Source organism: Taurulus bubalis (genome assembly GCF_910589615.1).
Source record: "Taurulus bubalis genome assembly, chromosome: 1".
NCBI lineage: Eukaryota > Metazoa > Chordata > Actinopteri > Perciformes > Cottidae > Taurulus > Taurulus bubalis.
In genome coordinates this window covers 31818750-31846276 of record NC_136589.1, presented here as the reverse complement: position 1 = coordinate 31846276, position 27527 = coordinate 31818750, and the positions used below count along the sequence as shown (strand labels likewise).

At 41.6% G+C, this 27527-nt stretch overlaps 1 protein-coding gene across 1 annotated transcript; it reads right to left on the bottom strand.

Annotated features, from left to right (window-relative positions):
• Positions 1 to 27527, bottom strand: LOC306753265 (protein unc-13 homolog A; the record flags this gene model as incomplete). The annotated part of the gene is made up of 41 exons (XM_079237132.1): positions 1 to 289; positions 695 to 851; positions 936 to 1022; positions 2369 to 2425; positions 2791 to 2938; positions 3376 to 3456; positions 3565 to 3621; positions 4267 to 4390; positions 4816 to 4959; positions 5062 to 5150; positions 5231 to 5308; positions 5782 to 5859; positions 5981 to 6124; positions 7664 to 7760; positions 7857 to 7983; positions 8111 to 8196; positions 8687 to 8814; positions 8956 to 9090; positions 9411 to 9500; positions 9752 to 9820; positions 10102 to 10255; positions 10448 to 10611; positions 11458 to 11573; positions 11746 to 11915; positions 12149 to 12290; positions 12493 to 12720; positions 13374 to 13593; positions 13698 to 13772; positions 14408 to 14486; positions 15073 to 15116; positions 16331 to 16433; positions 16567 to 17658; positions 19859 to 20072; positions 20376 to 20405; positions 20808 to 20862; positions 21067 to 21137; positions 21674 to 21797; positions 21960 to 22077; positions 23661 to 23760; positions 23993 to 24022; positions 27506 to 27527. 41 exons carry the CDS (start codon positions 27525 to 27527, stop codon positions 1 to 3), a joined length of 5616 nt encoding a protein of 1871 aa, XP_079093258.1.

Below are 27527 nucleotides of genomic sequence, written 5' to 3'. Positions count from 1 at the left end.
TCAACTGCGGCCCTCCTCAGCGGAGCGCTGGTCCGATTTGAGCTTGACGAACTCTTTGGCCACGTCGTCGTTGTTGCGCTGAGAGAGGATGCGCAGCACCGTCAGGCCTGTCTCGTCCATGTGGACGCGTCTGCCCAGCGGCATCCAGCAGGTGACGCTGCCCTTGCTGGCTATGTCCTTCACCTGCACCACGGCCATGCCCACAGTGCGGTCCTCTCTGGCGAAGCAGTAGTCTTTCACGCACACCTGCAGCTCGTAGCTCTCTGGCCCAACCTCAGTGCCCAAGGAGCTAAAACAAGAATGAATCATGTCCATGTTTTACTTCACTGTTTGCCTTATTAAGTGGTTTTATACTATTATTCAATAGTCAAGTATTTCAAACTCTTCCCATGCATTTCAGTCAACCTGTATACAATAAACCTTTCTGTTAAAATCACCTATTAAAAAGTTCTGAAATACTACATTGCCTCAGGCTATTCAACTCTTGAACAGTAAACATACATGTTGTTTTCATCGTATTGTCTTCACTGTATTGACGTATTTATTGTATTTCAATACGTCTATTATAGTTTGATGTTTGGTTAGTCTGCTGTGTTGCATGTTGTTCTGTCTGTCCTGTTGCACTACAAGTGTGAATCTAGGGGGAACTCAAGAATGAAAACAATCAAATCCAGCAGAAATGGCTGATACTCACAACTGGAAGCTCTCAATGAACTTTGGTGACCAGCTGTTGTTCTTGGACTTTGTGGCAAATTTCCTTTTCTTGTCGCTCAGGTGAGGGCCGATGATGTAGACCTCCACGAAGGGCCTGAAGCCCTGAGCCTTCCATTTCAGGTCATTAGCGGCCACCACTGGAGGATAGACGTAGGTTAAATTAAAGAAAGAAAATTGCGACAACGTTGCCGTCTGCTCAGGTTTTTTTGTTTTTGTTTTACCTTTGACACTGATCTTGTGCTCTCCATTAGGTTGGGGTAAAATGTCCACGCACATGACCACCTCGCCCACTGCATCCACTCCAGATGCTGTAAAGACATACTCCATTATGACCTCGTTGAATTTGTGCCCATTAGACTTAGCTGGCCATAACCAGTGTTTTTTGTAATCCAGAATGTAGCACAACTGAGATATATAACTGCATCAGCAGATTTTGAACTAAATTTAAACATGCAGAACTACACACACAGTATGTTGGCGGAGTGGAAGTTCTTCATCTTGTGTGAAGAAGACATAAAGCTCACCATTTTGGACTTACAGGTAACACCTGCAAGTCCAAAATAAGCCATGGAAGAAGAAGCATAAAATAAGGCTCACAGGAAGGTCTTATAACTCCAAAGTTTTAGAGAAAATGTCAATCTTGTCAATGTAAAAGTCAAAAGGCTATTCTATACTATACCTTTTTATGACACACTGTACTATGACATTTGTTTTACATTGTTTGGACATAATTTTAACAACATAGTATTCCTTTTTTTTATTACATTTTATATTACATAATATACTATGTAGTTTTTTTGCATTGTTTTGGTAAGATATTTAAGACATTGTTTATGACATACTTTTACTTTTCTACGATACTATGACTTTTTAATAGCATTTTTATGCCATACTATGTGATATTTTCATGATATTGTAATGCCATTTTTATGACATATAACTTATAAAGTGTTTCAGGCATTTCTATGGCATACTACATATGACATTCTATATACTATTGCTTTTTATGACCATATATATATAATATACCATGACTCTTTTATGATATTGTTATGCCTCCGTGCCGGTGACAGCTGTATCTTGAGGCATTTTTTGGGGTTGTCCGTCCGGTCCATTCTTGTGAACGTGAGGGAATCTTCAGATTTGGCACTAACGTCGACTTGGACTCAAGGATGAACTGAGTAGAATTTGGTGGCCAAAGATCATTGTGACCTCAAACTTTTTTTTTTGGGCCAAAACTCAAGAATTCTTATGCGAATTATGACATTTCACACAAATGTCTAATAGGATGAAATGATGAGGTGGTGAGATTTTGGACAGACATGGATGTAAACTGAAACTTGCAACATTTTTGTTTATCAGAACAGGAAAATGCATATTTCTGTCAAATAAGACTTATTGACTTTAGTGTCCACGGACTGAACGTGGTGTCTTGTGTTTTCAACACCTCGCAAAATACTTCTGTGGTCGTTCCGGCAACAGTAGGTGTCTCCAGCACTCTGTCTAACACTACTCACTGTCTCGGGTTATCTTTGGTTTCTGACGGTTTGATCACAAAGATGTCTGAGCGCAAGTTTGAGCTGCTGCTGCTGCTGCAGGTTGCTGGGGGGGGGGGAGGGACATGCAGACTTTACATAACATTGTTGACACATACCTTTCTCTGGCGGTGTGTCTTCATTCGCCGTGCACCTGAGCCCTTTCCCTCCGTGGACTGAGATGTGACAAAGGAAAGTCAGCATTAGAGGATGGCAACCAAGTGTTATTTTGTAAAACAAGAGAAGAGCATGTATAAAGAAAAGGTAAAACAGCAAAGAAAAGTATTTATCAATCATGTTTCCTGCTCATCTAAAATCCATCTGAGGGCATTTAGAGTTATACTGCGTATAACTAAAACCAGTATTTGCTGGTATTGCTAGTTTAATTCACCGAAGCAATTCATTAAATATTTTCTACCAACACTGTAAACAGGTTATTATTTTTAATCTCATAATCCAATTTTAATTCCATAAACCTAGGTAAGAGTATGAATAAGCAGTTGAGCTCTTTGAGAATAACTGAAAGCGTTTCTGTCCGTACCCTGAGCGCTCTGTGAGAGGACAAACTTCCTGATGAGCTTGTCTGTGGCCTGGGTGTACAGAGATAAGGCGTATCGCAGAGACTGTAAATCTGGACTCTTTTCCAAGAACGTCTTCTTCAGTCCCACACCACCGGCATGGAAGTATTGCTGCGTAACAGATAGGACGTGACACACGTGTTATAGATGGGTAGATGGCAAGTGAACAGGCAGAAAGACAGACAGAGGAAAACAAGATACAAGGAGTCAGGCCTGGAGCTATGGAGCAAAGGAAAAGGGATTTGAAGCTGGTTTTACAGCTCAAACTCCTCAAAACATACAATCATTTACACCAAACATGATGTTTATGATGTTTTGATTAGAAATTGTTCATAATTCATTGATTTATATTTGAATATAAAATACATTAGATTTGTAGGGTTGAAGAGCATCACATCTCCCTGATCTTGAACCCAAAGATTCACATACACAAACTCTTTGTTCTTTTGATATGTCTTTGTTACTCAAACTATATATTGTTAAAGTAAAACACAAGAGCACCAATTTCCCTGCCAGCTGTTCTGTTTGTGTGACACATCTTACAATACCTTAATAGTGTCCAGTGCCAGCTCTATTATTGCACACTGTTTGGGACTGAGGGCTTTGGCCTCCTCTCGGCCCATGTGCTCCTGCAGGACAGATCAAACAAAGGAGTCAGTCTATAAAACAGTTGCCTCTAAGATGTGGTATATATTTTTTGTTAATTTGTTTGGTTTGACGCTTTCTATTTTCATCACCTTCAGCTTAGAGAGCTGGCCCAACTCCTTAGCAGCGTTGAAGATCATCTGAGTGCCCTGTTATGGAAAGCCAGACAAGTGAAGTAGAGAAGGGAGAGAAACAAAAAGGTGGTGTTTGAGAAATGCGCAGTTTAGTGAGATGTGAGTTCAGGAGGTTTAGTGAGGACGGACAGCAGCATATACAAGAAAAGAGTTTGAAGAGTGAGGGGAAAAGAGTAAATGGCAAATTCCATACCAATCTATATATACTGTATATTAAATGAACATTCAGGATTAACAAGCTATATCTTAGGAGAGGAAGAAGGTTTTAGTGCTTTGGTGATCAGTCCGTATTGCAGGGACTCATGGGCAGGAAATGTTGCCTCTGGTGCAACGTGCTGCCATCTAAATCAGGGTTGATGCACTGATATCCACAGAGAAGGAGAAAGAATTGTCAAACAAAAAAACAAAGTCTACAGAGGTGGTAAGGCTCCTGGTAAAAAGTGTTTCTTCATGCAGACAGATTCTGCAAATACACACTTGCACATGCACACGCAAGCACACACACACACACGCGCGCACACATACTTACAATAACCTAAGAAAGAAAGGAAGGGCGAGAGAAGGGGGGAATGGCCGGGTAGATGGGTTAATGTACGATCACAATGGACCAAATCTATGAAAGGTGAAAAAATTAGGAGTAGATGTTTTTTTCCCACATACCGTCGTGTCAGTGAGCGTTGGAAGCACAATTGTTTTTTCCATTGTATTCATCACTAGTTTCCACAGCTCCTTCAGCACTCTCTTTAGGACGGTCTTCTCACAGATCTTAGCAAACAACGACAGGCTGAAACACAAACACACACAAGCTTTAACTGACAGACACGTAGGCAGCACTGAAACACATATTAGTGGAGTGTGTTGGGGCCATGTTAACATTCAGAAAGGTAATAACAATATACATCACTTGTTAGACTTGGTATCGTTTGAAGTTGTTTGATACCGTACGATACTTGAGTGTCAGTATCTAAACAAAACTTATTTTCAGTTGCTTAGTTTAAGGAAAATCTATATTTTTTTCCATAAATAATTTATTTCTCTAGCAAAATATTGAATGTTATCTTAGTAAAAGCAGTGTCCCTTAAAAATGGTAAAATCATGATCTTGATCAAAGAAAGTCAAAGACTAAGAATCAGACCAAACATTCAATGCCAACTTCAGAGACACATTCAATCAATTATTTAACAGTATTGATGTTCCAGTCAAACTCACTTGCTGTCCAGGAAGTCCATTATGGGCTGCAGGACATTGTCGGCATCCTGAACCACGCTGCCATTGGCTGGGACAGTTTGACCTTTTACCTGCGCTAGGATGTCTCCCATTTGCCTCACATTGTCCTCGATCTGAGGCTGGAAACTGAATCAAAAAGAACAACATGCAAACATACTTTGAAATCAGCAGGAGGAACTGATTCCAATATATCTTAGTTCCACACAGGAATCAAACAGACACACCCACCTGACAGCAAAGATGCGGCTGAGGTCGTCCATAACGCTGTTGAGTTTGTTCTGCAGCTCCTTGAGGAAGTCACTAGCCTCCAGATTCAGCTGGAAGAAGGCAAATGGGATGAATACAATAACCATGTTGTTAAAGCACAATCACAACAACAGCATGTATGGAAACTCACATCCTTGCCTCCCATTGCCTCAAACATCTTCTCCAACTGGACTCTGAGCTGCTGGATGTTATTGATGATGATACACGGCTGAGGGGAGAAAAAGAAAGAATCATTACACACTTCTCACTCCCTTTTCTCTGTCTGCTCCCAGTGTTTTATTGTAATCAATCAAGGTTAGTCATCCTAACTTTTTTATTGCATCTTTGGCAAAAGAACTCTTGGTGATCAGGTCAGGAGAAGCACGGGTTTTCAGTCATTACTGCTCCTCCAGGGGCTCCTGGTCTCTCTGGGAGAGCAGCCCACTGAGCCTATGCCACATTTAGCTAATTACACAGCTCTAATTCACTTTGAAACACTGCAACCTACAACAGTAAAGAGCAGTTTATTCTGCTAAAATTAAGCAACCCCACCACCTACACCAATACTCTTGATGGAACTCAAATTAAACCATTAATTCAGTCACCTATTCCACTGAATAATAATTTCCATTTGGTACCTTGTTATTTCAAACTTTTTAAACACTTTTATGTATTGTACTTTAAAACATTGTTAACACCTACCACTTTCTCCTTCTTGACATGATTTGGAAATTCCTTATCAATGATGTCAGCGTAAGACAGCAGGACATTACCAATGGTCTAAGAGAAAGAACAAATAGTGGAATAAGTGCACACTTACAGTGAGAAACACAGTATATTGGGTTAAGAGTGACTACTCAGGTAAAGGCAGTCTGTGAGAGCATTAGCCGCTGAAAGTCACCTTGGCAAATCTCTTCATGTAGTTGCCAACGATCTGAGGGTCAGGACACTCCAGTTTGCGGATGATTTCAAAACTCTGATTGAGCTGAGAGAACACGTCTACGACTGAGCAGGAGAACAAAGCGTGCTCTGATGTGACCTGGAACTGGAGAACGAGAAGAAAGGGGGGAAAGTGTGAATGTGTGATGCTGCAGCAGCGTAATCCCAGCTCAACTAAGGATTCCTCTGAAGGCCACCCGTGGGAGAAGTTCACAGTGCTGCTACACTTCATCGACAATTAAATTGACCCCTTTTTTTACTGCACGTAACTGTGAAGTGGTTCCTCTTAAAGCCTTTGGATGATAGAGATGAAGGTAATCAGAGGGTTATGAAGAGTTGCAGGACCTTCATTAACAGATCAGCCATTAGTGAATAGTGTTATGGTATGTGACTGGGCCTGGAAGCCGCTAGTTCTGCTGACACAGGGATGCAGAAGCTGCATCTGGCGACAGTAATGGGACCCAAAGGAGTCCTGACATATGAGCTTGGGGAAGGAATCTTCAGCTGCTATGAATCGACCTTCTTGCTGTGTGGGTATGTAGGCGCGGGTGAGACTGAGTATGGTATGTGTGTGTGTGCATACATCGACTTATGCTGTTGCATCTGCACTCCTCCGCATTGAAGGTTTTTTTCATTTGCCTTTGGTATTGAGTCATTATTGATTGCCTTGAGGCCTTCAACCTGTTCTTCTCAGCCTCTTGAATGTGCTGAGTCAGGAGAAATGGTCCGAGCTGCCTGAATTTGCATGAGAAATGCATGAATACATTTTATGAGAGGGAAATGCTCCAGGTAGGCGGTCAGATTTAAGCCTTCATACTGTATTTTATTACCGTCTCAGCAGAATTGGATTGTTGAATTTTAGTCAAACTTTAGTCTCACGTGACTGCCTGTTTCTTTCAAAACTCGTTTCTCCACATTTCTCCTGCACACTTTGCTGTGGAAAGCTAACATTGTTTAATAAAGGAACGGTTAGACATTTTGAGAAATATGCTTGTTTCTTTTTTTTCTGAAATTGGATGATACCACTGCCGTGTCTGTTCATTTAATGTGAAGCCTTCACCTACAGCGCGCTTCTCTTAGCACAAAGACTGAAAACAGCCTACAGGAAGACTTTCCACCCTACCAAGAAATAGTCAGTCACCACCCGTAAAACCAGTGTTGTTTTACACTTCTTTTTTTTTGTATTCAACAAACAACGGATAACATGTTAATTAGTGAGCTTTACAGGTGTTGGTCGGTAGATTTTGTTACTTTTGTTCAGAGCCCAGCTGACTGTTTCCTAATGCTGAGCTAAATTAGCCAGCTGCTGATGGTAGTTTCATACTTTAAAGACGTTTGAGTGGTATCAATCCTCTCTCGTCAAATTCTTTGACAAAAAGAAAATAAATGTGTTTCCCAGAATATCAAAAGTAGTTCTATAAATAAAAATTAGGGGAGAAAAAAACTTAAACCTGGCATTTTAAAAGGAACATTTGAAAACTAGGAGTTGTTGTGTGTAGTCTCGTATTTACAGTTTTATGTGTTTATGTTTTATAGCAGTTGCAGAAATGCTAGCAACAGACTGTGACTTATTTAGTGACAACACCTGTTAGTATGCTAGTAGGCTAGCATTTTATTAATGAAGGATGTAAATGAAAGCAATTACCCCGTCTTTTTTGTCCCTTTCCAAGGCTCCATGCAGAAAATCTCTGGACACTTCTTCATTCTCGTCCAACCACATGACGACAAATGGTTCAAACCAGCTGCAAGACAAGGAACGAGCAGAGACAACATGAGTCTCTGTACCAAAGAGGTAGCTGTAGGAGGGCACGTTTGGATGCAGTTTATAAGATACTTACGCTGGATATTCAGGTACGTGCTTCTGGAAAGTGGACAGCTCCTTAACATACTCATTGTAGAGCCACTTCACCTTGAAGTGTAAATTCATGTAATCTGCACTTTTACAAAGACGGTTCTTTTCATGCTCTGAATATCAAAGAGAAACAAAGTCCCATTTCATCACTCTTTTTCCTGAAATACAGTAGTTTACACACAAAACACAAACTAATGACTCCTGTGATCTCCCTCATCCCAACAACACACAAACACCTACCCTCCATGGCGTATTTCATATCTTGTGCAAACATGTTCCACATGACTTCAGCGCTGATTTTGCCCACGTTCAGTTCCTGGGGAAACCTATAAGAGACAGTATTCAGTCTCAAATCCAGCTCTGTATCCAGTAATGGTAATATATTATTTAACAAGATACCCCAGCCTCATTGTTTATCTAACTCCATCAGTGTTTCTTCTGTATTGTATTTTGCATTTCTATATTAACAAGACACAGTTATCATCATTGTCACCCAAAACAAAAACAATGAGTTCCTTTAAATTAATAATCATAAATATGAAATTCATGGATTTAAAAAGTAGCATTGGATTCAAATCAAACTACACCCACCCACCATAGCAGCTGTTGTACAGGAATGACTCGTCTGTATACACAGTAAAAAACAGCCCAACACTCCTCTCCTTATATTATGTATGCTTTATTTTCATTTAAACAAATCCCATACAGCTGCTACTCATGAAGTCTTAGTTTTTCATAGACTGGTCTTAAAACTCCCAACAGTGCCTCTGCATGAATAATTAGAGGAATTAGGTCGATGTTATTGCAGAGACTCACTGATTAAGGCAAGGAGTGTAGGAGTTTTTGTCCTCCTCTATGATGGAGACGATGAGTGTGATAAGTTTGGACCAGAAGTCCAGGTTCTTTGTGCTGGGGCCCTGCTCATCTGGAGGGACTGCCTTTGACTGGAGACAAAAATAAGTTATGGATTCATATCTTAACAGTTACATTTATCAAGAATTTATTTACAGTGAGAGCACAGTATCGGCACTAAAGAGCAGGATTACTGCAATGGTGATCGCAAACACACGTACACACACACTTACAGGGTCTGTCTGATATTCCCTGTTGTAGAGGTCGTGGCAGTTGTTGAAAATGTACTCGTAGGTGGAGTTAAGACAGGCTTTCACACAGTCCTTCACCACCTGGCTCGCCCTGGGGGGACTCTGCAACTCTTGAACCTGAACACAAATGTTACACAACAATATGGTTGAATCCAATTCACCTCAAAGAGCTGTCAGACAGTCTCGGAGGTTATCTTAGTAGGAATGTAACCATAAACTCACTGAGCTGCAAAAATCCCACAGAAATACATTAACACCCTGACACACACTCACACAGAGTTATATGATCATAGCTTATGTTAGGATAGGGTAATGTTAAGCTGATTCTCAGTTCATGCCTTAGGCTACTATCCAGAAAGTACTGGAAAGTTGTACTTTGTTAGTTTTTAAATGTGCTAATGTGAAAAAGAAAAGATCAATCTTTAAGTCATCCTTACCTTCATCCTGAAGAATGTGATGCTTGTCAAGAGATCAACTGTAGACTTAAGGTCTTGTAGTCTTTCAGGACTGCTGGCAGGGAAATTATTCTGAAAGCACATTGACAAACAAACAAAGCGAGAATTACAAACGGCACAAAATGTTCACGCAAGTTTCTTTTTCTTCAAGTAGTAATATGAAGGAAATAAACATTCCACACAGCAGTGACCATATCCCAACTTCATTTTCATCAACAGACATTCCTAAACACAGAAATAGCACAACCTAATGTGTATTGAAGCAGTAAGTAACTTAGAATCGAAGCATTTTGCATTTGTCGTGACAGAGAAGCAGTCAGTACCCGGTACATGGACAGGTCAATCCTCAGCGAGTTGTGCAGTTGATCCAACAGTTTGACAAACCTCTCCTTCTGAACAAGAAAAGACACAAAACAAAAGAAACCACTCAGAAAAATACCACAGCTGAAATATCATTTGTTACAATTTAAATACCCAATCCCCAGGCTGTAACTGACGAGGCTCAGCCTATTGGACGTTTGGAGAAGTAGGCAGGGCCAAATTAAACTGACTTTCCTCTACAGCCTAAGGGACCACATGCTAGTCATTTCCTAGGAGTTTTTAAAAGCAATATTTCAGTTTGAATATGGGGCTTCTTGTAGAATATAGTCACATATCTAAGGAATGGACTCACGCCAAAGTTTGATGCAGCAAATCTGTCCGAGGCCGAAACATTGTTGGAGGACTGGGTGGTGTGGGCGTAATAAGCGTTGATGTTGGCAAGCAGGGTGCTCATCACAGCCGGCACTCCTGGGCACATGTACTTAGATGACAAGCAGGCAAAGTGGCTGTGGAAGTGGCAAAAAGAACATTTAGTGCTTTTACTTGCTTCTGTTACTTATGTATTAAAAATAAACTATATGTAGTCAAAATATCCCTGTTTAAAAACAAGTGGAATAAATCCAATGCTTCTAACTCAGGATATGATATTTGTATTTAACTTTCAAAGATAACCAAAGAGTAATGGCTGAGGGACTGACGTCATGGCCTGGTAGATGGACTCTACTCCATATCTCATGGCAAACTCATCCACTATCTCCTGAGGAGTCTCCTCAAAATACACCTTCCAGGCATCGTCCCCTTTGGCATCAGGGATCTTTACTACTCCGGCATTCTGCTCCTCAGTGGTGTATTGGAACAGATGCTGAAAATAAATGAAATAAATAGCATTTCAAATACATATACATCTAATAAAGGCAAGGTCATACAGATACATTTCAAAGGCCTTAGATCTACTGTAAGCGTTGATGCTTGGATAGTCAGAACCCTTAATGATGCCAACCGAGTGACTGTGAGGAAACACATCAACTTATTCATGTATATGTGTTTAGAAGACTTTTGAATTATCTGTTTATCTAATCTAAAATGCACATCCTGCTGGAGTAAAGAGACAAGAAAGGGGCGGATACATTTGGTTCAGGTAAACAGTCTGAGAAGCTGAAACAACACAACACACATCCACCACTTTCGTTCTCCGATACAGAACAATGTTTAAAACAATGTCAAACAAAAAATATGTTCAAATCCACCTTGACTCTCAAGTTCATCATTTGAATATAGCTGATTGCCAAAGCGCTTCCCAGCTCCTCAATAATTTCATCCCCTTCTTACAATCCTGCAGTTTAACAGGCTTATATACGAAACTGTGAAATAGTCAATTGCACTTCATGGGAGTATCATATGAAAAACTGTGTCCGTGCCTGTTGAATATCCAGGGCATCCATACACCCCTATATTTATGAAAATGGCTCAATAATTCTAGACAATTAAACTGTAAAACTGTTACGGCGAACCTGATGTTAGGGATTTAATAATACAAAAAAGGTTTTCCAAGGGTATAAAGGCAGAAACACAGAATTCACAAGTGTTAATGTGAAACTGGAACTAATTAACTCACAGGGTTGCTCTTGCATGTCTAATGTTGCATTTCAAGTGCAAATAATCACAACAACATTGAGAATATTTCCACCAGATGTCCACTTAGACTGACCTCATGTAAACAGGTGTACTGGACATGGTAAGGAGCAACCGTCTCCTCTCCTTTGATCTCCACACTGATGTGCATCCGGATGGCTCCTGACACAGCAGACTTATCAGTTCTCTTGTCTGTCAAAAGAAATTAAGATATACACACTTTCTTAGTTGATGGGAATCTGTTGTATCTACAAGAGACAAGCAATACATTATCTGTTTCTTTTTCTGTTATCTCAGTGTGACCTGCTGCTCCTCTCATCTGTCTCTAATTCTCCAGCATCTTTTCTCTTAACTTGAAACTCACCCAGGTTGTACCAGACGTCCATCTCCCCACTCAGAGTCCGGACTTCGATGATGGTTTGGCCCAGGAAGTCATCGCTCTCACGTTTGAACCTCTGTTTCACGCGTGACTTGATATCATCATCCTCGTCCCACACGCGAACCTTGATACGGTCAGACGAGTTGTGGCATTCACTGTATAATGCAGAGACCAAAATTGTTGGCAACAGTAGAAGTCAACGATTGTGATGCAGAGAACATAATCATAATGGTGGAAGAAACAAGGGAAAGCAGACTCATCTTTAAGTACTGCATGTTAGTGTTTTAAACATTTTCTGAGATATAGCCCTAAAACAGAGTACTACACCATCCAATATAGTGACATACAAAATGACATATCAGCATTTAAAACATTCCACTGTACTCACAAGTGAAAGTTTTCTTCCCAGACAGGGTTGAGGTTTCCATAGATGGTCTTGGTTCTCTTCTTGGTCTTTCCAACTTGAACAGTTACATAAGGGTCACTGGAGCCTGTTTTGTCTTTAGCCTGCAGGCCTTGAGCACAAACCACTGAGGAAGAGACATTAAAACAATTACCCATACAGCTGGCTGACTATTATCATTTTTTTAATCAAAAATAAACAGAAGAAAACAACAGCCATGATATTTAATATTAGAAACAGCATGTCAGTTTTATTTATATAACCCAAAATAACCAATTTTGCCTCAATGGACTTTACAATATGTGCAACATATGACACCCGTAACTCACCGGTGATGCTGATCTTCGCTGACCATTTGGAGGTCCCATCAAGCACACTCTGCTTGATTTGTTTCATTTGTGTGCCATGTGTTGTTTTATCGAGGGCGAACACTTCCAGGATTAGTTCAAAGATTTCTGGTTTGTTCCTCTCTCGGATTTTCATGCGGTCCTTCAGGACCATGATGATATTCTGTGTTCGGTCCTCCGCCCCGTGCTTGGAGCTCTTCTCTGCAGCTCCTGATGAGACGGATGAACGCAGAGAGGGATGTAGGAAGAACAGTTTATAGTGTAAAATATATTCAAGGCAATATGGTGCATATGCTAGCAGCTTATTTTCTGTTTCCCTGCAACCCAAGATACCCAGGGATCATCCCCAAAACATTCCAATATTATGGTAGAAACTGTACCCACTTAACCTCTGATCTGGACAGGAATAGGTAGATAGTCAGAGAGTAAAAGACCAACAGATGGTGTCAAGATCTTATGAGACTCTTTGGACACAGCAGAGTGATGAATTATGTATTGCATAGATTGACTCCAAAATCAGTAATTGGGAATTGAAGTCATCCCATGTGGAGCTGAATTAGTCCAAGTAGTATGGATGCAAAGGCTATGAGTAGAAAAGAAAGGAGAGGCAAGGGTATGACAGCACATTACTCAAGAGATAAATTGGAAAGGAAGAGGGAGGAGAATGTGAGAGTGAATAGAGAATAAGAATAATGGGATGTCAATTGGGCAGAAGGATTCAGAAGAGGTGCTAAAATAGGCTTAGGGTTTGTGTGGAGGGATGAGTATGTGTATGCCACAGCTGAACTATGCATATGGTTAAAAGTGTGTCTTTGTGCAGGTGTGCAAAAAAAGTATGCGGGAGTTGATTCTGCGATCCTTACTCTGCAGACAGTCGGCATTGAGCAGATCTTGGCACTTATCGTGGCATTTGACGCCGCACTCAGAGCAGCGCATGCCTTGTCGGGCGATACCCCAAAGCAGCCCCTCGCATTCGTAGCAGTAGGTGGGTGTGGTGGCAGTCCACACCTCAAAGTTGTGTGGAGTAGTGGAGGAGATGGGGTAGATCAGAGCCTGCAGGGTCTTTTTATAGACATGACTTTTCTGCAAAAGGCATAGAGGAGAGAAATGTGAGTTTGATACCAACAGTGATTAAAGGTTGGAGCAACCTGAACAGAATTGTGTCGAAGTGAGATGAGGAAACCCACTAGCTCTTCATTCCCAAGAGTGGTGGATGCCATGGCGGAGGTGATTCCAGCCTTACGAGAGTTCTGCACTAGAGACTGGGGACAAGAGGGCAAACACAACAAAACGGTTTATGTTTGAATGTGAACTACACAGTGAACTTCATATTGTTTGATTTAGCAATGAATACATTTGTACGGGATGAGCAAGCACTCACCATCAACTGATGAGTCCAGGCAGTGATGGAACAGAGGAGGAGAGGAGACAAATCTATTATGAATTTTAAACAACGAGCTGTAGAAATATTTATGTGGCAGTGTGTGTGTGAGCCACTATGCATCTGAAAAACATGCCCTAAACTCCAGAGAACATTTTAACTATATTGATTAATTACTATAATTAGAATAACACATCAAATATCCAAGCATTTCATTCATCAACAAATCAAACATATGACAGCTGTGGATCAATATGAGTAGCCTTTATGAATCTCTTCACTTTGGATTACAGAAAAAAAGGGAATGCTGGGAAGTAAAGAAGACATATGTTTAGCTGTTTTCAGAGTAAGGAAAACTCACTATAACTAAAGCAGTAGAGACAGGAATAGATTATTGTTTTAGAGTAAACTGAGACTTAGCGAAAACGATAATGTTTACAACAAGAATGATTTTAGGGCACCTCACAATATTGTTGAACATTATTGCCTGTATGTGTGTCCATGTTTGTTTCTCACCAGATCTCGGATAGGAGGAATGGCTTTCCTCTTGCGAAGGTCAGGCATGCTGTCAATACTGTAGAGTGCACCTCCCACTCTGAATGAGAAAGGAATAAACCATTAAACATTTATATAAATGTGTTTATCAATATTTGCAGCAGATCCAACACTCATCAAAATGTCTTCCTATGAGACTGTTTTGTTCCTATGGATGTAATTCCCTCTATCATTGTTCCTAACGCTGCTCTCGTCAAGAACTGGAGAGTTTAATTATGCAGACTGCCTCATCTCAAATATTGGGAATGACACTACACACACCTAGGTATAATTGCTGGGTTTTTATTTTGCTAACTTAGCACTTATTCAGTATGCAGCCTCAGTTCCACTCTGAGGTCTGCCTCATCTTCAAATGACCTGCCAGCTAAGTCGGGGCAGCCCACCGCATTTAATACTCACTGGCCAAATGCCATAAACTGAATGAGCCCGAACGGAGGATTCCCAGATTAAACAAGGGCATTTTCAATCCAAAGCAGTGGTGGCAGATTTTCTCAATGATCTGAAGATCATTTTAGTTGACATTTTATGGAATTATTGCATTCGCTTGACTAATACAATGTGTGATTTATAATGTGTTCCATGTAGGAGAAAGTAGATTACTTGAGGAACTGACAGCAGACACTTACCCTCCTTTACCAAACCATAGCGAGCTGGAGGTCTCTCCTCGAGCCTGAGAGAAACAAAGAAGGAACGTCAGACTAAGAAACAAGCAACCGTAAATTCATCCCTGCAGCCTTTTCTAGCATTCATATACTGTATAAATAAGGCTGTCTTTGTAGTTTAATTATCTGATTATGAAACAGCAACATTTGGCTTTTTGCATTTCAATTTGGATCTCATGTGTCGAAAGTGGGCTGGGTCAGTAAAAACTCAGAGATTCTTGAGCAACAGCATATTATCTGAGATGACTCACAATTTATAAAACTGGGAAATAAACCTGCCAAGACTTGATCCATAGGCAAGCATAGCTGGTAACTCAATAGGAACTAGTTATTCAGTAAATGTCACCCTTATTCATGTCATTAGAGTATACATGTTTGGCATCTTTGCAAAATAATGCTTTGTCTAATATTTTTATTAATTTGGAGAATCTGATGCAGTGTGGCTTATAATCACAGCTCTTGATATAACAGAAAAGATCAAATTGTTGTGAAGATGAGCGAGCATAATAAAGTTGCCTAGTTACACACAGTGTCCAATCCAATCAGGTTGTACCTACCTGTCAGCATGCTCCAATGATGGCCGAGCAAAGTGCATGCGAGTGTCACTATGGCAATGACATGAAACTGGAAAGCAAACAAAGTGGGGTTCGGCACAAACAAAAGAAATAAAAAGACAAGCAAAAGGAAGCCAAATGGACAAAAACGCAACGTGACACACATCAACATAAACATCAACAAGCATGTGATTAATTCTCTGCACAACTGAATTCAAAGGTAATGAATAGCAACATAAGATGTGAATAAAATATGCAAGTGAAAACTGATCAAGCAAAATTGAATGTGTAAAAAATATGAAGTGGTGTGGTGCTCCTCCTCAACTCAAATAAAAAGTGGGCTGTCTGTGGAACCATCAGTATTTTTATAAAACTAAAGGGTAGCAGTCATAGAATATGAAACACTTTAAGTCTGCTTTCTGCTTTCTCGCAAAACACATGATCAAAATAGAACTCAAGAACTTACTGTATGCACCCTGTCTTTCACATCAATAATGCACTGCACATTCATATTTCAAAAACTTTGAAGACACTTTTAGAGTCTCTTGAACTCGGGTATATCTTTTAGATAACAGGGTGGAACTCTTAAAAGGATTTGGACTAGACTGTTGTTGAGGACAGAATTGGAATTTGGAATGAGAGGGTGGGGTTCAAACCAGTGATCTTACCTCCCGAAGCTGTTCTAAGACTTTATTGTAGAGCCGTAGCCAGTTCTCTTTGGCTCTGACTGCTGGATCCACTGGCTCTTTGGGCTCTTCTATGACTGGAGGACTAAAACAAAAACAGTTCAAATGTCATTAGCTGATACATTTATATGATTGGTGGTAAACATGCTGTTGCTCCTCTAATTAATTTTGTTGTTGTTGAATGAATTGATCTGATTCCGTTCACCCTTCTCCCCTACCTTTCAGGCAACATCTCTTCTTCCTCTACTGGTGTTGGCGGCCTGCTCTCGTCAAAATACTCCTCTTTCTCCTCCATGGGGAATGTCTCCTCTGGCTGAGCAGGGGACTCTTTTTTCAACATCATTTCCTCCTCTAACCAGGGCTCTTCCTCCAGCTGGAGAGCCTGGTCCTCAGGGGCAGCTGACTGTGCTGTGGCAGCACCATCGAGATGGGATTGAGGCTGCCCAGAAGATTGGGTCTGTTGGGAGGAAGGGCCCATGGCAGTCGAGGGGGGCTGGGAGGCCGAGTTAGTCACAGTGGATGGGTGGGATGGAGGGACAACAGTGGCTGCAGCGGACTGGTTTGGTTGAGATACAGCTGAGGCTGGAGGGTGAGACTGGGCAGGCTGCCCGGTGGGAACAGAAGACAAGAAAGTAGAGGCCAAGCCTGTGACTGCAGCAGTTAAAGGTTTGGCCATCGAGAAGAAGGAAGTGGCAGATGAGGCTGGCTGCGGCTGAGGCTGTGCTTGTGGCTGGGGCTGTTTAGGTGGTTGGGCTGTTGGTTGACCAGAGGGGGGCTGTGCTGATGGGGCCACGCCAGGTGGATGAGACTGGTTGGATGTTTGGTTGGGAGGTTGAGTTGGGGGCTGCTGTTGGTGTAAAGATGGCTGTTTCTCCAGAGGCGGTCTGGAGCTGGGTACATCCAGAGTTGGGGGAGCTGTTGACGTTGGGGTGGGGGTAAATGGAGGCTCAATGTCCTCACTGAGGGTCCCATCCAAGTTGTACAAATCCTCATCATCATATATAATCTCCTCATCCTCATAGAGGCCCTCCACTTCTCCCTCATACAGTCCCCCGTCATCCTCCTCGTACAGAGCCGCCTCCTCTCCTCCGTCTTTGCTGTAGCCGCCCTCGTCGCTGTACGCGCCCTGGGTCTCATCAGGGTCCCAGTCTGGAGAGCCTTTGCTGTAGCTAACTGAGGAGTGGCAGGAGTGGTAAGAGTCGTTCTCGTCGTAAGGGTCTCTCTCTACATACTCAACACCATAGTCCTCCTCGCTCAGCTGACTGCTGCACCGACTCAGCTCTGCAGATGAAGCATAGCTCCCCGACGGACTGAAATAAGAAGTGAAGAGAAAACAGAAATAGAGTTAGGGTGCCCAGAAGAGGCTAATTATTAAACTACTTAAGAGGGATACAGTTTTTTTACATGAACGTAGAGGCACTTTCATTCAGGTTATTATTGCATGTATACATATGAAATAATTGGTTTTCCCCTCCGTTTATGAACCATAATCTCACAAATGCTTCCAGAGCAATTTATTAGAGCACTAAATGGCCTGTACACTTTGCACTCGAACAGCCTTACTAAAAACCTTTTCTACATGTCTTTTGGCAGCCACGAATAATGTTTATAGCTAATCAATGAAAAGCACTGGAGATACAAGAGTATCAGACAAGCAGTGAGAAATAGAGCAGAACAGAAAGGTGAGAGGCCTCCAGAAAGCTGACAAAAGAAAAAGAACAAGAGTCCAGAAATTCAACAAACAGGAAAAAAGTATTTATAGTCCTTGATGAATGGGGATATTAAAAACAGAATAGAGGCACAGAGAGGAAGGAGGATGGTTGGCGGTAGAGGGAGATAATGAAGAAAAGAAGGGAGTGGTGAGCACAGAGACAAAATAGGAGAGAGCACAGGGAGTGAGAGAGTGAGTGTAGAGAGCGGAGAGGAAAGCGACGAATAACAATGGGAAGGTGGAGAGGAGGTTGCCCTGTCCAATACACTCACACAAGCAGCTAATCTTATGTGCAGTATTGCCCATTAGATTGCTAGTTGAATAATTCTTAAAGCAAGAGGTGAAGGGATGCATAGTTTCAATCCCAGACCGTGAGAAATATGTCAATACAAGATGAGAAATTAAACAGTATTGTAAACAACTGGGAAAGAGAAATAGCATTTGGTCCGTAAGACCTAATGAAGGACTGGCACACACACACACACACACACACACACACACACACACACACACACACACACACACACACACACAGACAGTCATTGACTATGTTCATTCACGAGTGGCCCTTTTTGTCTGAGGACATTTTGACATGTCACAGTAGGAAAAGGACAGGTGTAAATAATTAACAGAATGATGGTGACCAAGTCAGGTTGTTTGTGATGCAGATTACCAGGAATGTAAAACTGTTCACTTGTCCATTGATGTAGACGGTGTGTGTGTCTTTGCCTCCCTTTCCTAAAATGAACAATCAGGTCCTTGGTTTTACGGATGTTAAACAGTAGGATGTTCTTTGAGAACCACTCGGAAAGATTGTTGATTTCCTCGAACAGTTTCAATGTTGTTTGTAATCTTCCGATGACGGTAGTGTCATACTTCAGAAGAGAGTTCTCTTCATGTCAGGGGTATCAGTCGTGGGACTACAGCGTCAACCGGAGGGGTGCTGGGGAGCAGTTTCTTCTCAAAGCACTTTATCATAATTAATAATATAATATATAATTAATCGTTAAGTGAATCGACAAAATGAACGTCAATTACTAATTTGGGTTATAAATTGATTATTTAAAAGGACATATATCATGAAAACTCACATGTTCAGTGTTCATGCACAAACATTTGGGTATCTGGAGTGCCTACAAACTCACACACTGTGAAATAAGACAACCACGTCATTTTCTTGTTGGCTGCTTAGAACGGTTGTGATTCAACAAGCCACTCAGATTTAGCTCCCCTTCCTATCTGAATAGCTCAACTCAACTTTTCTCGAAAGCTAATCAGAGCAGACTGGACTTTTACGGAAAGAGTGGTTTAATGATGTTTTAACATTAAAGCATGTAAACATGTATGAGTAGAATTCTAAAATACATACAAAATGAGCCTGATATGTCCCATAAAATGTGAAATGTGAAAAGATTAGCTAAAACAGTAGAGAATGGTCATAAAGTCAGCAAACTAACTAAGAAACATCAGTTACACAGTAAAATATCTCTAAAGTTTACCAACATTAGTGTTTTAAATTTGGCTATTTGCTGATGAATTTAAGTTTTCATTTGTAAAGGGAGATGGTGTTATTTCTTGTTTTATAAGTTACAAAGTCGAATAGGAGAATTTGCCGTGGCTTTCTGTTTTTAATCATTGTGAACGGACAAAGCCAGCAATCTGAAGTCACCTCAAGCACTAGATTGCAATGCCTAGTTTTCAAAATTTCATACACAAAATAATTTATCAAACAAAATAAAAACTGATATTGAAGATAATCATGACTTTAACTTTCTAATAGCACGGAAGCAGGTACACACCTGACAGTCCTCTGATGTTGGTAGTCGAGATCATGGCTGATGCCAGATTGTGGGTAAGTCAAGCTTCTGGAGCTGCGGTGCTGTTGGCTGATGGGATACTGGTGGACAGAAGCGTTGGGCTGGGATGTGCTGTAGTAGGGAGGGGGGATGCTGTTACTGGTTTCACTGCGATAGTCGCTGTCCCTGTCGTCCACAGCACTGTCTGGGTCTTCATCTGCACAGAGGAACATGCGCATGGCAAGAGAAAAGCATTCAGCAGTCTTTTAGGTCTCCTCACAATGTGCAGTGAAGGGAGAACAGAAAAGTGAGAGAAAGAGATAAGAAAGTGAAAATGAAAGGATGACAGAATGAAAGTAATAATCCCAGTTGACGACTTGTCATGTGGCACAAAAATACAAGTCAAAGTCCTCCACTGTTCATCCAATATACATTTTAGCACCCTCAGATTGAAGCTGAAAAGGCAACGCCTGTATATTTCATTCCCCAGAAACTGATGAACTGATGTATGTACACTTACTTTGTTGTTCTCCCCATAGACTCCAGTTACCTGCAATAAAACAGATTGGTGTCATTATTGATTAGAAATTGCACTGGTGTCCAAACATAAAGATGCATTTCCACAATTAAAGCATTGGTGTTCCCACATTGAGCTGGTGACTAGAAAGAGAGCACAGAAGGAGTGCTGCGCCTCCAAGTCTTTCCACCTGCACCTGACAGCTTTTTCAGCAGGCTCGGCAACATCTTGGTGGAACATACCTGCAGACATCTGATGATCGATCCTTAACAGTGGAGCAATCTGTTACCATTTAACATACAACAACCATTGTGTGGTTACACACATAACACACCCACTGTAAGCAATCTAACTACATCTTAACAGTTAAACTCATCATTCTCTTGACCAGCACAAACAAATGAGTGGTTTATAGGAACAGCGATTGTCACTTACAGCACTGGGTTCCTGGCACACGTAGAGGGCGTTCCTGCTCCTCCTGGTAAGAATTCAGACAAATATAAAACTTACACTATGAAAGGGACTAACTTTTAATCAAAATATAAATGTTTTTCCTATATGCAGGATATGGAGAAAATGTACAGTTGGATTTCATCTTATAAAGTATGATATAGTAAATACCCCAATTAATCATGTTGGCATGCTCCTAAAATGTGATTGCTGGGGTATTACATAAAATGGGTTGACAGCTTACATCTTGGTCCCTCATGGCATTAAGCTGCTCCAGTTTTTTAGCCCAGTATCGTGCCTCATCCTCGGGGATATCTGAAAACAACAAGCCAAACAGTTTCAGGTGGCAAAAACTTTTTTTGTTCTCTGTACAAACTTAAAAGAATTCTAACAAAGTAATTTAATACAACCCATTTTCGATTATTATTTGACCCACATACTTTGTCCTGTGACATAGCAAATTGGCCTTCTCCCTTACAGCCTTAAAGCCAAACCCCTATCAGTCAGGTGTAAAGTATCGACTTGAGGAAGAGGAAACAGTAAGAAAACACCCAATCAATGTTAAGAGGAACACAGCTAGATCCCTGAGAGAGAAAAGGCTCTAACACTTTCCCCACATACACACAGACAGAGTTGATTACACATCCCTGAAAAGTGGGTCAGTTCAATTACACAGTCAGAGATTATTGGTGTTCATCTATCACTGTTTGCTGTGGAAATATACAGAGACATCATTCATTCAAGTCCTCTTCTCCTTCCTCCAAGGGTTGATGATTTCCTATATTTTCATATTCTCATCTTCTCCATCCCATTGACAGTTTCTGACTTTGATGTGAATATTGATTTCTCACCAAGAGGCAGTTCAAAGCGTGTGTCGAGCAGCACCAGGTGGAGAGTGGGCTCTTTGGTGCCACAGATCTCATTATCAGCCATGATGACCTGAGAGTCCAGTGTGAGCCACTCCCCCGGACCCTCCTGCGTACAGAAAGACATTTTGCAGCCGACACACAAACAACGTGCTGTACAAATGGATGAGCATGATGAAAACATGCCCAACCACCAACGGAGTGAGTCCCTTGAGTATAGCTGAGTGCAGAGTGTTCAACTACACTATTTCTCAAGTGATTAGTGGCAAACCTCATTTGACTGTCGGATGCTATGGAGGGGAATCCACACAGTGCCAACCATGGTGTCCCAGATTAACCCTTTGTTCCACACCTCTACTGTCAGACCCAGGTCCAAGCGGTTAATTTCGCTGGATAGGAAGAGAAAGATAAACAAAAACTTTAAAAGCCAAAAGAAACATAAGTGCTTTGGTGCAAACAACTACTAGAATTAGGTAAATTTTTTAGGTACTTGTTCTTTACTTGCATTTCATTTTTGCTATTAATAATTATACTCTACTAGATTTCAAAAGTAAATATGTATTTGACACTGCAGTTACTTTGCAGATTAAGATTTTACATAAATGAACACATGATTAAATTATAATATACAGTGCATTGTTAAAGATTAAACCTGTAGTCGTTCAAGGCCAAATTATCCAATATGTCACAGGACAAGAATTAGAGAAAAGTATATTTTGCTGAAAATACTTTTACTTAGGTAGGTGTTTGAACAAAGGACTTCTTTTATCACCATTTAAAAATGCTAAACACACAGAGGCAGTCATATACACACACGGTGCACAGTAAGTACTTGTGGGCTTCATTGTGCCAAATATAAGACATGTCTCTGTGGGAGCAAGGCTGAAATAACCTAACATAAAACATTTACAAGACAGCAGGAAGTAGGACAGACCGACAGACAGAGAGACAGACAGACAGACAGAGAGAGAGAGAGAGAGAGAGAGAGAGCGAGAGAGAGAGAGAGAGAGGGGAGGGGGAGAGAAGAGTAGTGTGATGAAGGCGGAGGAGGTGATTGTATCGCATGCCTGGAGGAAGAGAGTGGGAAGTTTATTTAAGAAATAGGGGACTGGATTTCCCGTCTCAGTGGTGACTCCTTTAAGGAAACGTGCCTGTTTGCATGGCTGTGACTGAGAGGGACCGGTCATTTAAAGGCAGTTACATAAAACAGCTTCACTGAGGCAACCCCATGCAGTACAATGCTTAACGCCTCCGAACAACTTACAATGCACAGGACTCTGCAGTGCCGCATCCCACATGCTAAACGATTCTCACCATTTATCACCCATATGCTCCTTCATTGCCAATGCTACTGTGGTAATCTTGCATGCTAAACACTCCGTGTTGTATAATGTTTTAATTATTGCAACAAGCTATCATTCCAATACTTAATGAAACACAATCTCAAACAAACTCATTTAAAAGTGAGAAATGCTGCTCATGACGCCTAGAGAGCATAAATAGGAGGAGAGGGAATATGCGGGGAAAGGTAAGGTTGAAATGGAAAAAAAAGGAGGAGGAGGAGGAGGAGGAGGAGGAGGAGGAGGAGGAGGAGGAGGAGGGGCCGAGTAGATGAAGATCAAGGAGTCGTGTTTAGAAGAAGTGACAAGGAAGAGGAAGGTTGGGCTGGGAAGGTGCCATGGTTGAGAACGAGGATGAGAGGGGCAATAGTGTTGAGGGAGAGCAGATGAAAAAGAGGATGAGGCGGTTGTTGGAGGTGTGGATGTGGAGAGGAAGAGCAGCTTGAAACAATACAGGGATGAAGGAGTGAAAAAGAGGAGAGGGGGAAGATAAAAAAAAACATGAAAGCACTCAAGCTGCTGAAGTGGAGAGTAGATGAGAGGATGAAAAGAGAAAGCAGAGGAAAGAGTGAGGGATAGGGAGGAAGAGAAGAAGAAGAGAGAGTTCTGTCTGAAGATAATGAGGGACTCACAACATGAAGTCTTGCTCCCAGCTGGGCAAGTTGCCCCTGACAGCAATGGTTGTGCTCTTCACATTTTGTACCTTTAGAGTCACATAAGTGTTGAATTTCTCTGTTCAGGAGAGAGGGATGAAGAAAGAGATGGGTTACAGTGAAATGTGTGTGCATTTTTGAAATAATAATGTGAGATATAGATATTACATTCTACAGAGTAACTGACTTCCCATCCCTTCAATTCCAGTAATGGCTGCAGCCTGTAATGTGTCCTCAGCCTGCTTAAAGATTTATGTCAGATAACAGCGACTCTCTCTCTCTCTTTCTATTGCCAGGATCCCAGGTCTTACCTTGGGGTCCATCCAGCTTGGCTTTCTTCACTGTGGACACAGAGAGGGACAAAGTCACACAGAGGAACACCATCTGCTTTCACCTCAGAGCGCTCCTGCCTCCTCTTTTCTGGCTTTCACACAGAGAACAGGCAACAAGAGGATAAGCATGATAAATTAAGACACAGTATGTGAACTATGCTACAATAAACTGGACTAACAATTTTAATACATGTTAGACATATGTTCTAATTCCCACTGAGTGGATACTCACTTACTACTTGAGGGTTAACCCAGGAAACAGAATTTGCAGTGCTATTTTTTGCCATAAGGTCCAGCATGTTGTCACCGAGTGTGGCAGCAAAACATAGAAACACACAGCGCTGGAAAAACATGGACAGATTTCCTGCTGTGGTTCATTAGTATAGGATACAGAACCTGGAAGTACAATATACCTACATGCAAATAAAAAGAACCGTATAGCGCAGATTTGAAACAGATGTCCTACATACTCATATTTCCATGTTTTATGAGAAGGAATTCCATTTTTAGCAGCTTTGACGTAACTCACACATACATTGTTAATGAATGCTCCACTACCTGCTGCTCTCCACCACACACACACACACACACACACACACACACACACACACACACACACACACACACACACACACACACACACACACACACACTCAACTGCAGTGACTCACTCACATACACCTGCAGTAAAACATAAATAAAAATAGAAATCTCTGCTTCCATTCATACCTCACCAATCTTAATTTAAACTAAAAATGTAACTGACATAAACACACATGCTCTGCCCTTCTGCTCCGGCACTGACTCAACATCCATTTGATGTCCAGTTCAGTTCAGTTTTTAACACATGTAGCTAGAATGCTCGCTGTAAATGTTAAAGAAAAGGACATATTTCAAGACAATGAATGAATGAAGACAAGAAAGGAACCAAGCTGTGTTTTTGGCAGTCCCTTTACATTGTTTCGGCAGACCACATCAGAGCTGGCTTCCTGCTGTCTTTTAGTGTCAACACTAAAACAGCCCTGGAAATATATCAGAACATGAGGAGGATCAATAAAAAAGGAATTGGATTTTTGACAGTGGAAAGCTGAAGCTTAATAATACCACACACTCATAAATCTCTATGACAAGGTGAGTTACAATGTGAAATGTCCACAAGCTCCACAAATGTATCAATGCAGATAGGAGGACCACAACACAAATACTGTACACGTCAGGGCCTATAACTCATAAACAATAAAGAGTGGATAAACTGACTCAAATGTAGGTTATAGGTAAGTAGCCTAGAAAATGAGGTCAAAGCTATTACTATCGATCAAAATCTGATTAAATGTATTTAAGGACATCTTTTATTCTTTAATCAGAGAAGGTGCAGCATATTCTGCAAGACCCAACCGCACATTTTGTGCAGCCCCATTTACTTCATTCAGGAAGTACCTCTGCTCTGACACAGCAGACTCTGACTTATGGGAACTGAGCGGATTGCCAAGAAAACAGAGACTTGACAGGGAATCAAGAAACCCTTCAACATGAACTGTCAGGGAATGTAAAGTAGGGAGTGGGTGAGCCGAGTTCAGCCGTCCACTGGCAAAATGAGGGCTGACATGATTCAGATAGACAGCGCCTTATTTTTTAGGGATTATACATACGTGCAGATCTGCAGTAGTCCTTGCAACTGCTGACAAAGACATTACTCTCCCAGATCACGGGACACAGAAAACTTTATTTTGAAAATGTGTAATATCTGCAGGAAAAGATGCCAAGTTTTTCTACGTTAATCTGTATCTGTGTCTGAATTCTGCTTGGTCTGCAGATGCTCCAAAAAATGCTGCCTATTCAAGAGGCACAAAGTACTGTGGAGGCCAGAAATAGCTCCAGTCAGGTAAGCATGAATGATGCAACAGGAGCAGAAAGTCGGCTCTCTGCCAAGTCTCGTAGTCTACGACACTGACAGCCGCAGCCGATGTTTATGAATGAATACCGCTCAGGGTCTTAATGACACCTGGGATGGACTCAGTGCAGGGACAGGAGGTGGGCGGAACTGGCAGGACAGGATGAGGTGGGGAAGCATCCATAATGGACCTGATGTATAAAAGGTGACTTTGAAACCACTTTCATTTTCCTTTTGCCTCCATGTTGCCATTGATCCATCCACACGTCTGGAACTCAAACACACCTCCACACACTCATTTACTGACCAGGGCTTGATCAGATTTAGAGCTTAAAGAAATTCCTCGATGAATTAATTAGGTGATCAACAGAATAATAAATCTGCAAATTTTTTTATAATCAATATTTGTAATTTTTTGGTTTTGTGTTTTTTCAAACATTACATATTTTTGGGACTTTGTGATCTTAGAGACCAACAATTCAATAATTGAAAGAATATACACACTTAATATACACACTTAATAATGGCTATGCAAACTACTAAACACACTGCAGGTCCTCTTCTGCTTAAAATCAAGTCACCTTGCAGTAGAATTGCAAAGCAAACCCTTGCTAATTGTCATCCCTGTATGTTTCAATGAGTTAACACAACACTCAGTTAGTTGAGTTGTTTTTGCAATTATGCTGATTCAACCTCTATCTGTTCACCGAAAGCCGACAACGCACTGGAGGATCACACGCGCATTAGCAGGGTCCCCTCTAAACCCAAGTTGTACAATCCCCTAATTACTGCACCCTGGATGAGAAGCTGGAGGTGGTGCTACTTTATGAGCAATCACAGCAGATGCTTATTCGTTGCACTGAGAGGAAACAGTGTCAGCATCAGGAGCTATCGGGGAGTCTGGTGGGAAGGGTGACGCATCGCTTCAGGGAAAACGACAACGGTGAGAAGGGGACGAGCATCTCCAGCCGACTACACAAGTATTCCCTCACGACTACAGCGGAGCGGCAGCGCGGAGCGGCAGCGCGGAGGCGGAGGCGGCGGCGGCGGTGCGGCAGCAGCATCATCAGCATCAGCACCAGGGGCTTTTCCTCGTCCTCCGCCTCCTTTGACTGCCCACGCATGAATGAACACAGCCGATGACAGACAGACACACACACACACACACACACACACACACACACACACACACACACACACACACACACACACAAACATGCCGCAACAGTAAACCGGTTCTCCTCCATACAAACTCAAAAGGAGACATTGAATGTTTGCTGGCATCAACGATTCTGCCTATTTTATTTTTTACTATCAGATCACCCATTCACACAAGGCATCGTGATATGAGTCAATTAAACAACATGTCACTCAGCAACAATGCCGTGTAAAGTATCCCATCAGTGGCATCCCCAAAACGTGCCACTGAGACGGGCTGCGTGTGATTTAATGATGGATCAGCACAAACCCGCTGCTGTTAACGGTACACGGACTTTTCCACGGAGCTCTGTCAGACAACTGGTGCAGCCAAACCTGGAGGAAGTGACACTTCAATAACATCAAACAGAGGGTTTCGTCCCTCCTTTGGGTTCCTCTCTTACCTCCCACACATAGCAGGGACAT